The sequence below is a fragment of the Sorex araneus genome, chromosome 5 (assembly GCF_027595985.1).
Source record: "Sorex araneus isolate mSorAra2 chromosome 5, mSorAra2.pri, whole genome shotgun sequence".
NCBI classification, from domain to species: domain Eukaryota; kingdom Metazoa; phylum Chordata; class Mammalia; order Eulipotyphla; family Soricidae; genus Sorex; species Sorex araneus.
The window spans coordinates 53,056,304-53,070,434 of record NC_073306.1 but is presented as its reverse complement, the minus strand read 5'-3'; the positions used below and the strand labels follow the sequence as shown (position 1 = coordinate 53,070,434).

The 14,131-nt window shown below is 58.0% G+C and overlaps 1 protein-coding gene across 2 annotated transcripts in view; it reads right to left on the bottom strand.

Moving 5' to 3' along the window:
• ECE1 (endothelin converting enzyme 1) overlaps window positions 1-14,131 on the bottom strand; it is a 111,327-nt gene that overhangs the window by 22,893 nt on the left and 74,303 nt on the right. For both annotated transcript variants that reach the window (XM_055138482.1, XM_055138481.1), the window contains 2 exons: window positions 2,628-2,749; window positions 990-1,136 (listed from right to left, as the gene is read on the bottom strand). In XM_055138482.1, coding sequence (XP_054994457.1) covers window positions 990-1,136; window positions 2,628-2,749 — 269 coding nt within the window. The remainder of the gene's footprint in view (window positions 1-989; window positions 1,137-2,627; window positions 2,750-14,131) is intronic.

Below are 14,131 nucleotides of genomic sequence, written 5' to 3'. Positions count from 1 at the left end.
CGCCCCCTTCACCCCTGCAAAAAGCAAAAACCAAAACACAGTAACAGTAACAAACACCCGCACCCCTGGAGCCCAAGGGTGCAGCTCTGACGGTGGGGAGTAGAGCACTGACAGCTCATGCAACTCTCAGGACAACGCAGCTAGAGAGGCCCGAGGCCCGAGGCCCCTGTCCAAGGCCACACACTAAGGCAGTTGCAGAGCTGGGCAGAAACTCATGACCTCAGCCTGGGATTCTCACTCCTGTGTCTGAGTGGGCTGGGAGTGCGGGGGGAGGTGCTGGGGCCCCCTGGACGTGCTGATGCTGTTAGGGGCTGTTCGAGGAAGAGACGGGCTCCCAAGTCCTTCTAAATGGCCACAAAGGTTGGGGGCAGGGGCGGGGGGGCCAGGCAGAGGCTGCAGCTGGGATCACAGGTGGCATCACTCTGGGACCAGAGCGACAGTACCGCAGAGAAGGTGTCTGCCTTGCGTGCAGCCAACCCGGGTTCTGACCCCCGAGGAGCCCCAGGAGTAATTCCTACGTGCAGGGTAACCGCTGAGCACCGTAGGGCGGCATCACTCTCGGGGTCCCTAATAACCAATCAGAACCCTAAGGCTCCGTCTGTCCAGCAGTGCCCTGGCCTGCCCCGGGGCTGCAGCTTCTCCCTGCCCGTTCCCTTCCTTCTGTGGGTGGCGGGGGCGGGGTGTTTGGCATCAAGCTGGGGGCCCGCACGCCTGGCTGGGAGGAAACTGTCTGCAGTGCCAGGGAACGACAAGACAAGCACTGCCGGGCCCAAACAGCAGAGCGGTCGGGCGGTCCTCCGCAGGCACCCCTGGCGACTGACCTCAGGGCCTCTGGCCTGCGAGCCGGGTGATTCAGCCCGCCGAGCCGAGCCTTCCCTGGCTTCATGACTGGCAGCCGCCAGCAGGAGCCCCACAGAAGCAGGAAGCTGCCGCCCCCGTGTCCCCCCGAGGCCGGTGTGTGCCAAATGCCCACCAGGCCGTCAGCTCACCTGGATCACGTTGCTGTTGGAGTTCTTGGAGTCGGCGCTGACGTAGACAGAGAAGAAGGGGGAGGTACGGTAGTGGGAGGTGACCACCTGCAGGATGTCCTGGAAGTTGTCCTTGTCCCAGGGCCCTGTGATGTTCCAGCCCCCAAGCTGCGGGGAGGGGAGGGAGGGAGGAAGAGGTGAGGGGGTGAGGCAGATTCTGCTTCTGCATCGGCCACTCGGCCTCTCTGAGCCCAAAGAGCCAGTGAAAGAGGGGGGCAGTTCTCAGCAGGGGTTTGGGTCAGCGTACGGGGGGCCCGGGTAGAGCAAAGAGGAATCAGATAGCTCAGTCACAGATCCCGGCCACAGCTGCTCCCTGGGGGTGGGCACAGGGATAGGAGCAAAATTTTCTCTGCTCTTTGAAGATAGAACCATGTGAATTAAATCCTGATAGATCACATTTACCTGGAAAGAGGACATATACATTTGGGGGGGTGGGGGGAGAGGGAGCCACACCCAGTGGTTTTCAGGGGTTACTCCCGGCTCTGAGTTCAAGGATCGCTTCTAGCAGGGCCTAGGGCACCACATGGGATGCTGGGGGTCGAACCCTGGTCAGTCGAGTGCAAGGCAAATGCCCTGCCCATGGTGTGTATGTCTCAGAAGGGCTGTAAGTCAGGGCCTGCTTTGGTTTTTCTCTGAGTTGGGGTTTTATTTAATCTTCTTGGTCTTCCCTAGTTTTGGGTTCACGTGGCACGTTGTGGGGCTTGTGCCACGGCAATGGGGATGGTGTGGGCCACTTTCTCTGAGCTGAGTTGGGCTGCAAGGGAGCGTGGGACAGCCAGAACGCTGGTGGGCGGCCGGGGAGCAGCCCACGAGGAGAGACGCCTCCCCTGCAGGAGAAAGGGGAGGGTGAGGCGGGGACTCGCCTCACTAGGCATCTCTGCATCTTGACCAAGACTTCCTGCTGGTCCTTCTGGAATGTTCCCTCACCCTGCCTCAGACACAAACTCATCCTCTGGGAAAGAGAAAGCAACAACACAGAGGAGCCCATTCCCCGTGAGGACGGGCCCTGTCCCACACAGAGGCACTGTTGCACGCGCACACACACAAACCCTCTCCAGATGCATGCATACATGGCCCACACACACACACACACGCCTCTACAAATGTATGCATACATAGCACACACAGACATACACGGGCCCTCTCCAGATGTATGCATCCCCCACTTGGCCTTCCTGGAGAAGCATCCACAGGAGGACGCCCTGTGCTCCCCCACCAACCACACACAGACACAGACAGACAGACAGACAGACAGACACACACACACACACACACACCTGTCCAAATGTATGCATACATGGCACACAGAGACACACACACAAATACATGTACACACACGCACACACACCCCCTCTTCCAGATGTATGCATACATGCCATACACACACACACACACACACACACACACACACACACACACCTCCAGATGTACGCATACATGGCACATACACACAGCCCATTGCACAGACAGGCAGACTGCACCATCCAGCTGCCAAGGTGACTGGAGGGGGAAGTGGCAGGTCCCGGGACTCCTCAGAACTGGGGAGCAGGGTGCGGATGGGGGGCACTGGCACAGGCCAGAGACCTGGGAGAAGCTCACCCGCTCGATCAGCTCCATCAGGGGCTTGGCCTTGAGCTCCTCGATCCTGGTCTCGTTCATGCACGCGTGGTAGTACACCTGAGCCTTCCTTTCGGCCTCGCTCACACTGGCCGTGGAGTTCTCTGGAATGACAGAGACGGGGCTTGGCAGGGAGAGCTCACCCTGATTCTACGGGGGGAGGAGTTTGCCGTCCCCCACCGGGCCTCCCTGGACAGGCAGGAGAAACACCCACAGGGGATAGCCCGTGCTCCCGCCAGCCAGCGATGGCCACGTGCCCTGCGGCTCAGTGCGACAGACACCTGCCTGGGCTCCCGATGAGCTCTTGGACCCAGACAGGTGGAGGGAAGCGGCAAAGGCCTACTCGGTCCTTCCCAACTGACTCTCCACCTCCTCTCCCGGGGGACCAGGGCCTGCACTGGGCCGTGAGCTGGCATCTCCTGCCAAGCCCATGGCGCCTCTCCCTCCCCCTCTCCAGGACCCCAGGAGGACAGGTGGGCCCCATCCTCCTGCCCCCGTGCCCTGGCCAGGCAGCGAGTCAGGTAAAAGGGACCAGTTACATGGTGGGGGTGGAATCAGACTTTCTGTGGTGAACTTGGCTTGTTTTATCTACAGCTGCTGATTTACAATGACGCACATCCGGGACCTGTATAATGTTGCTTCAGGTGAAGCTACGAAGGCGCAAGAGATAATACGGTGAGGAAGGCGTTTGCCTTGCATATGACCAACCCTGGTTCAACCCCCAGCACCACACCACGCTTGGTCCTCAAGCCCTGCTAGAAATGCTCCCTGAGCACAGAACAGGAGTAAGCCCTGAGCACCGCCAGGTGTGCCAACCCCCCTTCCCCACCGAGAGGACGGCTCTCCACATACCCACCCACACACCCACACTCAACACACCCACACCCACACCCACACACACACGCACGCGCACGCACGTGGAGGCTTCCCATCCTGCTTCCCGGGACCCAAATGCACGAAGGATCTGTGCGCCTGAGTCTGCAGGCCCCTCAATCCCACCTGCTCCGTGCACTCCCCCCTGGGCTCGCTCCCTGCTCGGGACTGTCTCTTCCTCCTTCCTTCTAAGACTCCTCCAAACCCCAGCTCCTCACCGAGCAGGGCAGACGCTGACTCTGTGAGAAGGCACCAACACCACGTCCCTGTCCCCGGGGAGGCTCCTTCCCCAAGTGAGGATGTGGATAATGGACACATGGGCACGTGAAGGGAAGGCTCAGCCTGACTCCGGGAGGGACACGGTGGGCCCTCCAGCCTGCGAGTCACACAGGAGCAGCATCTGCCCTTCTCCTTCCCCTTTTCGCTCCGGGGCCACACCTGGTGACGGTCACACATGCTTCCAAATGAACCCAGGCCCCCCGCATGCGAAGCAAATGCCCCCCAGCCCTTTGAGCAATCTCCCAGCACTCCTCTGCTTTTTTCCCCTTCTTGGTGGGGAGGGGGGGTTGGCACACCTGGTGGTGCTCAGAGCTCACTCCTGGTCTCTCTCTCCCCCCGCCATCCCTGTTTGTTTATTTTTTCTCTATGAACCTTACAACTAGATCAGACAGCAACTGCCTTTCCCTGAGACCCTCTGTCCGAGGCCTCTCCTGAGATGTTCGTGGAGTCCCTCACTCTGAGCACCTCTGGGTGCCGTGTGGGCTGCACTCACAGTTTACGGACTGAATCAGACCCCTCCCCTCCCCCCAAGGAACTCGTGGTCCCACAGTGACACATACACACCAAGAGGACCAAAGGTACCCAGGGGTTTTGATCTGGGCAAATGGTTTCAGAACCAAAGACAGGCTGCACCCTTAGGTGGGTTGGGTGGTTTCCGGAGGATGTTCTCTTCAAGATGAAGTTATCCACCAGGCCGAAGCGACAGAAAAGGACACTGGGTTTGGGAGAGTGGGGCAGTGTGAAGAAACGCAAGGAAGTCCAAAGGGGCATACTGTTTGGAGAAAAGAAATCTGTTTGGCATGACCAGTCCGCACAAAAGGCACGAGTCATTTCCTGGCCAGCCTAATCGCCTCTTGCAGCCCACATCCTGAGGGCCAGCCTGCCGGCCCACATCTCCCCACAAACAGCATCGTGGGCTGGGGGGGGGGGGAGGACTGGACTAAGAGTCTAGCGGGTAAGACCCTTGTCTTGACAAGGGTTCAAGCCCCAGCATCCCATGTGGTCCCCTGAGCACCGCCAGGAGTGGTCCCTGAGCACAGAGCCAGGAGTAAGCCCTGAGCATCACTGAGTACAGCCCAACAACCCCCAAACCAACGAAGAGACTAAATCCCAGCATCCTAGCTTCCTCTAGTCAGCTGAAGGCCGGGGCATAGCTCTGAACAGGGGACAGTACAGGCCTAAAGCCAGTCTGACGGGTGACAGAGAGACTGCTGTCCGGGGTCTGAGTGGCGGGGACCCAGGCTCCAGGGCTGCTGCACACTGGACACAACCTGAGTGTCCCTGGCTCACTGCAGAGGGGGGTCCCGGCACAGGGCCGGGATGGGGCGAGTGGGGCCCCCTCCCTGCTCCTCAGGCCCGGGAGGGGAGGGGCAGGGAAGCCCAGCAGCCGGGTTCCTGGCAAGAAAGGCCACGGATTATCGGAGCTGGCGAGAGCCGGGGCGTGACCTCAGGCCTGCATCCTGAAGGCCAGGGCCGTGCTGTGGGAGGCACGTGCTGTGCGCCTGGCACGGCAGCTGGCACAGCTGGCATCTTCCCCACCAGGGCCCCGAGAACGGCCCTGAAACACTGTCACACTGAGCTGCCACTAGCGACTCCCACCCGGCACCTGGCCACCCCCTGACCAACCCTCGGCCGCCCGCCCTCCTTCCTCGAGGCCACCCGATACACCTGGCTTCTCTGGGAGTCACGTCCACACCCTCCCCGACACTTGTCCAAGGCCCAGACCTGGGTCCTGTGGCTGAGGACGCAGACAGCAACATGGACACAGGTCCCTCTGCCTGTCCGCATCAGGCCGCTGGGTGGACACCGCTGCCTCGGCAGACACCCCCCACCCCGGTGTCTGATACGAGGAGGAGACCATCAGGATCTCTGCAGGGATGGAGGGGGGGTCCCAGGGATCCCACCACCACCTCCAGCTCGCATGGAGGAGGAGTTCCACAAGCAGTGGGGGAGGGGCTGGGCTGTACCTGCCCACTCGGCCGTGAGCTGCTCCAGCACCGGCAGGCACCCAGCCCTCGGGGACACTGGCTGGGACAAGAGTCTGGGTCTGTCTCTGAGGACGAAGGCCAGACTGTCCAGAGGAGCGAAGGCCTGCGCCTGCTGGACACTTCCCAGGGAGGGAACGAGGCAACTTGGGGCAGGAAGGGACAGGCCCAGCCAGGGCCTCGCTGCTCAAAGCTCAATGCTGATGGAGCCCACCCACGCGCCAACCCCAAGGATCACCTCCGTCCCTCCTTGCTGCCTCACCGGGCGCCCACCAGCTACAGGATCCAGGGGACTATGGACCAGGGGGACGATGATGGGAGCTCGGGTTGGGAAGGCAGCAGAGGAGGACAGAGGAGCAGGGGGATAAGGACCGAGACGCTGTCCGGGGCCGGGGGCGAGCACTCACCCGGCATGTGCATGTCACTCATCAGCACTCACCCTGATTCACAGCCTAAAGGGAAAGAACGGCGTCCAGGCCGCAGGGCATGGCCTGGCTGTGCTGCCTAGACGCGGGGGTCGGGAAGGGAGGCAGGCTGTGGGCGGCGGGGTGAGCCGTAGCTCTGTTCCAGGCTCTGGTACGTTTGAGAGGCTCTTAGCGACCCGGGGTGCCCCACTGCCGGGAACCCCTTGCAGTCTTCCGGTTTAGAGCAAAGGCCTCAAAGAAAGTCCTCCACGGGGACCGCTCCTGGGGCCACAGCGGGGGCCCCCCAAAGGGCAGGTGACGGGCTCTTCGCTTCCATGCTGGCCCCCAACAGACAAGCAGGGCAGGGGCAGGGGAGAAGCCAGGAGGGAGTGATGGGGGGAGCTGCACAGGGGATCTGGGGCCTGCCCCGCCTGCCCGCCTCCTATTCCCCTCCAGGGCCCTCCTACTCCAGCCTGGCATGCCCCCCCAGCCTCCCCCCTCACTGAATTCAGAGTTTTGGCATAAATGTTCCACCCCCTCTTTTCCTGACTCCTGGGCCTTTAGTGGTCTCTGTCTGGCCCCATAGCCTCAAGTTTTTCAAAGCCTCAAGTCTTCACAGTATTTTTTTAAATTTAAATTCGTTTATTTGGGGGGCCACACCCTACAATGTTCAGGGGTTACTCCCGCCTCTCTGTCCAATGGTCACTCCCAGCGGTGCCGGGGAACCGTGAGGGCCTCCATGCCTGGCTTCCCACCATTTACTCGCCTATTTGTTTACTCTGCTGCTCCTGCTGGGACGTGTAAGAAGAAAGGAGCATCTTTGGTTTTGGTTTTCGGCCACATCTGGTGGTGCTCAGTGTGGTTGCTCCTGGCAGTGCCCACGGGACCATGCAGCGCCAGGAATCAAACCCAGGGCTCCAGCATTCACAGACGGCGCCCCAGTCCTCTGCGTCATCTCCCCAGCCCAGGGAAGAAGCCAAGCTTACATCTGACACCGTGCCCGGACCCAGCATACAGCATACACTACAGGTCTGCTAAATGAATGAACAGATGGAATGTTCTAGAAGCTCCCCAGGGAAAAGACGGCAGTCACTGGGGAAAGCTTGGTCTCCTTTAAGTTCCCCCTTGAAGGTTTCAGGGGACCCACAGAGAGAAACTGACAGGGAGGCTTCAGGGCTGAGCCGGGGGCCATGGTTTGGAGACGTTCTGGACACAGGAGTTTGAAAATAACTTGGCAGCCCTGGGTCCAGACAACACAGCTCCCAACTGCCTGGGCACTTCCTTCCAGGGACCCTGAGTTCCAGAAACTTCCTTAGTCACTTCCCCACTGTCTCAGCGAGGAAAGACAGCACACCCCTTAACTGGCCCGCTTCTTCCTCTGGGAGTTTTTACTAGAACACGCTCTCCCCTGGCGCCCCTCGGGCGGAAACGAACGCCCAGGCGGCAGGGCAGGTGGCGAGGAGGGGGCTTCTGAACGCGGCAGCCAGGAGCACTGGGGGGCTGGCCCGACTCCCCGCCAGGGCAGGCCCCGAGTTTGTTTTAGATAAGCGCGTCGGTGGCTGATTTCCTTCAGTGACAGGCCCCAGGGGCCTCACCCTGGGAGGGGAAGTGAACAGCAGATAAAGGAGGCGCCCTCTTGGGCAGAAGAACAAAAATGACGACAGCACCCCTGTTCCGTGGGGCCCGCCGGAGGCCAGGCCTGAGGCTGACACTAGCACCCCACTTCTTTTCTTGACAAGAGTACAGATGCTTTTCTGCTTTAGGGGTGCAGTGTGACCATGCCACACTCACCATCACAAGTCACCAACCCTCACGACAGTCTATCGACCACCCCCGGCCCCTACCTGACTCTGGCTGACTTCAGTAATCTTCAGTTCAAGGGCTCTGCCCACTCCCATGGTTGGCCGTTTTGTTTGTTTTTGTTCTGGGCCACACCTGGTGGTACTGGGGGCTCTGTCTTGGGGGGGGACCATGTGTGGCGCTAGGAACTGGTCTGGGGTGAGTCGCACGCAAGGCGGGTGGCACCAGGACTCCTGTACTATCTCTTTTTTTTTTTTTTGCTTTTTGGGTCACACCCAGCAATGCTAGGGGTTACTCCTGGCTTTGCACTCAGGAATTGCTCCTGGCAGTACTTGGGGGACCATATGGGATGCCGGGGATCGAACCCGGGTCGACTGCATGCAAGGCAAACGCCCTACCCATTGTGCTATCGCTCCGGCCCCACCTGTACTATCTCTTGACCCTTTCCTTTGTGTCCTTAATGCCATCGAGGAGACCATCCGTGTTTGTCCTTTTCATTTTGACTTATTTTCCTTAATAGGACAATGTTTCATTCCATCTATGTGAAAAAAAAAGGCTAGATTTTATAGCCAAATAGTAGTCCATTGTGTATAGATACTACAATTTCCTTTTTTTTTTTTTTGGTCTTGTCTTGTTTTTAGCCTATACCCAGTGGTGCTCAGGGCTTACTCCTGGCTCTGAGTTCAGGGGTTACTCGTGGCATGCTTGGGGAACCATATGCACTGCTGAGAACCATATGCGCTGCATATGGGGAACCATATGCACAACCAGGTTGGCGATATGCAAGGCAAGCCTAACGTTTACTGTCTTTCTGGCCCAAAATAACCACGATGTCTTCAGTGACTCCTCTGTCACTGGACACTTTGGCCGTCTCCAGCTCTGGCCTACAGTATGTAGCACTGCTACAATCAGAGCTGTGCTCCTGTTGTTTTTGTGTGGGTTCTCAGGATAGATACTAAAGCGTGGAATTACTGGGTCACAGGCAGTTCTACCTACATTTTCTTTTAGTTGTTTTTATGTTTATGGCTTTCGGGTCAGGACTTACTCCTGGCTGTGTGCTCGGGAATCACTCCTGATGAGGCTTGAGGGACCATAGGCAGTGCCAGCAATTAAAACCAGGTCAGCACATAGAAAGACTGCACTCATCTGTGGAATATAAAGTAACAGAATGGGAGACTAACACCCAAGAATAGTGGAGATAAGTACTAGGAGGATTACTCCACAGCTTGGAAGCTGGCCTCACATGCTAGGTGAAGAAGCAGCTCTGATAGAGAAGGGATCACCAAGCAAAGGGTGCTAGGCAGGCCCACTAGGGATGGGAGATATGGGCTGAAAATAGACTATAGACTGAACATGATGCCTACTTAATAGCTCTATAGCAAACCACAACACCCAAAGAGAGAGAGAGAGACAGAGACAGAGAGAGAGAGAGAGAGCAAAAGGGAATGCCCTGCCACAGAGGCGGGGTGGGGTGAAGGGGACAGGGTGGGGGTGGTGGGAGGGATGCTGGGACCATTGGTGGTGGAGAATGGGCACTGGTGGAGGGATGGGTACTTGATCATTGTATGACTGAAACATAAGCATGGGGAGCTGGAGCGATAGCACAGCGGGCAGGGCGTTTGCCTTGCATGAAGCCAACCCGGGTTCGATCCCCAGCATCCCATATGGTCCCCTGAGCACCACCAGGAGTAATTCCTGAGTGCAGAGCCAGGAGTAACCCCTGTGCATTGCCAGGTGTGACCCAAAAAAGAAAAAAAAAACATAAGCATGAAAACCTGTAAGTCTATAACTTTATCTCGTGGTGATTCACTAATAAAAAAATAAATTAAAAAAAAAAAGGTCAGCAGTGTGCAAGGCAAGTGCCTTACCTGCTGTGCTATCTTCCTGACCCCCATCTTTAGCTCGAGCTAGTTTATTTTTCCTAACCACAGCAAAAGAGAGTTCCTTTTTCTCTACATCCCCATTTACTTGTTTTTGGTTATTCTGGTTATTCTGATACAGGCCATTTTTACCAAGCCTCGGAGGCCAGGATCGGAGCTGACATTCTCTCTACTTGCCTGTGAGTGGATCCCAAAGTCCAGCTCGAGACCAGAAGCCGTCCTCCTGTCCCTAAGAAATCCTGGACGTCTACTCCCATCTCTGACCCACAGGAACACTCTCCAGACTCGAAGGGAGGGTCCGGCATGACAGATGGGACCCTGGGTAGAAAGTATTCCAGACACTGATCTTGTACACAGTGACCAGGGTGCACAGGAAGATGGAAACCAAAACAAATGGAAAAACAAATCAAAACAGAAAGCGGAGAAGCCAGATGAGCCTGCCCAGGACCAGCCGAGGGGAAGCTGAATGCCGCCGGGAACAACTCTGTGTCCTTCCCAGGGAAGCTGGTACAGGGCGAGAGGGAAGGGACACAGATAACACTTTCCTGTATGGAATCGAGTTGCTCAGACTATTACAGCCAGCAGGCATTGATTTTTTTTTTTTTGGTCTTATCACTTGGAAGAGGAAAGTAGATAGGATGCACACACACGATGTATTTACAGCTCAAGTCGAGTGAGAGAGAGAGAGAGAGAGAGAGAGAGAGAGAGAGAGAGAGAGAGAGAGAGGCCTCTGGGTGGCCAGGGAAGGCGTTTCAGGGGAAGCATGAAGGTCTGAGAAAACCCTGCAGGTTAGGGAGCGGGTGGAGGGGGCACTTCACATAGCAGAGACGAGGGAGGAGGAAACAGCTCAAAGGGCGGGGCACGTGCCTGGCACGCACAGGGACTGCTCGCACTCTGCGACGCTCGCCGGCCCCGCAGGCCTCCTGAGCTTTGATGGATGCAATTTGAGTGGCCCCTGGCACAGCTCAGAAAAACCCAAATAAAACCTAAACCCTGGGGCTGGAGTGATAGCACAGCAGTTAGGGCATTTGCCTTGCACACGTGACCGACCCGGGTACGATTCCCAGCATCCCATATGGTCCCCTGAGCACTGCCAGGAGTCATTCCTGAGTGCAGAGCCAGGAGTAACTCCTGTGCATTGCCGGGTGTGACCCAAAAAGCAAAAAAACCCTAAACCCAAATGGAAAAGTCTGTGCTAAGAGCACAGCGGGAAGTCCAAGTCTAGGCCTGGCCTTAGGCGTGTCAGGTCTGGCCTGGCCTGAGGGGTGTCCGGTCTGGCCACATCACTCCCCCAAAAAGTACAGGAAAGACCACACCTTTACCTCCTCAAAACCGAGAGAACCACTGGGACTGGCCGACCAATGGGCAGTCGACGGTCTCTGGATGAGGCGCCTGCGGTCATCCTCTCCACCCCCTGGGCTGCAAACACACGTCCTGTGGCAGGCGGCCCCCTTCAACCCTCTCCACGGAGCCCTGGAGGGCCAGAGCTCACTCCAGAGAAAGCAGCCGCCTGCCAGAGCGGAGACAAGCTGGCGGGAGCAGACACAAGCCCCAGGGGCACTCGGAATGTTCCTTCCTGCCCACCCGCAGGCCAGCCTGGACAGCCGGGTGCCCGCTGCCCGCTCAGATCCCCAGCCACTCCAGCTCCCTCCCTGCTGCCTGCTGGCTGACCCCTTTGTCTGCGGGAAGCTGCAATCTGCCTGGCCTTCAGCCCAAGAATACACAGGCCCACGCACCTGCATTTTTGGTCACCCACTCACCTGCCTCCCGCCCCCTTAGGGGTTTCCAGGTATCAAGGCCCACAGGTGAGGGGCCACTCCCAGAACCAGAACCAGTTCCCAGGGAATGGGAGTGTATGTGTGTGTGTGTGTGTGGGGGGGGGGGTGCCAGCCGGTGGCCTTCTGGGGATGGATGCTCAGGTCAGGATGACCTAGGGGTGACCTCAGCCACACCCACATGTTCATTCTGTCTAGGTCGGATCTCAGTTGGCCTGGCAAGCTCCTTCATGCAATCAACAGAGAGAGGAAGTTGGCGACCAGCACCACGGGTCACTCTGATGTGTCTGCGCTCAAGGAGTCAGAAAGAAGACAGTTCTACCTTTCCCGGAAAACACCGCGCCTTTGGAGTTTCCTAAAACGATCACAGGCTGCAACCAGAGAGACAGCATAATGGGTAAGATGTTTGCCTTGTGTGCAGCTGACCCGGGTTCGATCCAGAGACAGCACAGTGGGTAAGGCGTTTGCCTGGTGTGCAGTTGACCGGGGTTTGATCCCCAGCACCCCTATGGGCACCTGAGCCCCGCCAGGAATGATCCTGAGCACAGAGCCAGGAGTAAGCCCTGAGCATGACTGGGTGTGGCCTAAAAACCCAAACCAAGGAAACGGGCCCCGCCTACTCCGTGACATAAGTGAGCCACCCACCCAAGGGAGCCCGAGTGGGGAGAGAAGGGCTCCAAGCTGCCTGTCCTGATAACAGGGTGCACGGCGAGCTTCTCGGGGGAACCAGCTAAGCACCGGGGAGTCTTCTCCCAGATCGCTGGCCGGGGAGAGCATCTGGGCCTGTGCTCCCCGCCCCCGCTGCGGCAAGCAGGGCGGCCCAGCCCTGAGTCAGCTGAGCACTTCCCGTCCCTGGCAAGTGTCTGCTCATAGCGACCTTGTGTGCTGGCCGGCCCCGGCTCACAGACAATGAGGCAAAACAGAACAGAGGCGGGCCCCTGCCGCAAGGCCGCACAGGCGATAAGCCAGCATGGCAGCCGTGACCACAAGGCCCCGCGATCCAGCTTCCCGGCCCCCGCCCCCGGCCCCCTGCCTCATGCGACTCAGCTAGAGCGCACAAGCCCCCAAGGGCGCCACGACAGTGGGTGCGGCCCCCAACACTGCAACAGCAGCAGCCACCTATGGGAGGGAAGGAGGGAAAAGAACAAAGACATTCGAGATGAGAAAAACTAAATGCCCCAATTGTTTGCTTGCTTGTTTTGGTGGGCTTCTGGTTTGGGTTTGGTTTTAGAGCCACATCCAGCGAGCCCAGGGGTTAGTCTGGCTCTGCACTTAGGAATTACTCCAGCAGCGTTCAGGGGACCGGTTGGGGTGCCGGGGATCAAACATGGGTTGGCTTCGTGCAAGGTGTGTGCCGTGCCCTACCTCTCCAGCCTCTGCCTGCTGGTTGTGAGCCTTTATCCAACGGTGCCCAGGGGCTGTGCTGGCCTCTATGCCCGGGGTCACTCCTGGCCGGGCCTGGGAGACCCCGTGGTGTCTGGCACTGAAGCACAGGAGAGGTGCCCTTGCCCACTGAGCTCTCTGGCCCGCAGATACATACGTCACGTAAAGAGAATGAACGGCGACTCACGAGACAGCTCAGAGGGCCAGTGCGCGTGTACTGTATGAGGGAGGCCCAGGTGTCATGCCCAGCACCGCGTGATCCCCTCAGCAATGCTTGCAGCAACCCTAAAGCCGGGAGCACCCCCAGAGCATCACCAGATGTGGCTCCTTAACAACAAAAGAGAAAAAAAAATTTTTTTTTTTGCTTTTTTGGGTCACACTTAAGCAATTCACAGGGGTTACTCCTGACTCATACACTCAGGAATTACTCCTGGCGGTGCTCGGGGGACCATACGGGATGCTGGGAATCGAAAGAAGAAAATAACAGTAACACCATCATAAACAGTGACCACCACGACGCAGCCGACCTGGGCAAAACACTTTGGTAGTTTGGGGTGGACGAAAATGGCAGTACTCAGGAGCGACTCCCAGCTACTTCCATGCTTGGAGGTGGCTCCCAGCATCGCCTGAGGGGTTATATGGTGACCAAAGTCAAACCCAGGTGGCTGAGTTTTCTCTCCAGATCGAGGCAAAACACTTTAAATGAACTTTCCCATTTCACTTTCATTCCCTGGTAGAAGCATGGTTTCTCCCGTGGTGTAGATGGGAGAAACGCAGAGAAGTTATGTAACTGACCCAAGATCACACAGTAGAGGGCAGAGTTGGGGGCAGAACCCAGATCTTCGTGCCTGATGAAGAGGCATCAACTCATCTTATATGCAGTCTCGGGACTGCTGCCCGCTTTGGTGGAGAGGTCCTGGCAGGCACCGGCTGCATCTCTAGACGCTGGGAAGAGATGGGCCTGAACTGTGCTTCGGTCACACACACTTACAGCCGTCTAGCTCTGAAGCGCCGGGCGGGTCCCTTTCTAAAGGGGACATGAACAGATGCAGGCGGGACTGCTCCTGACAGAGTGCTTCCACCCCACCTCCACCCAGCACCTGCTCT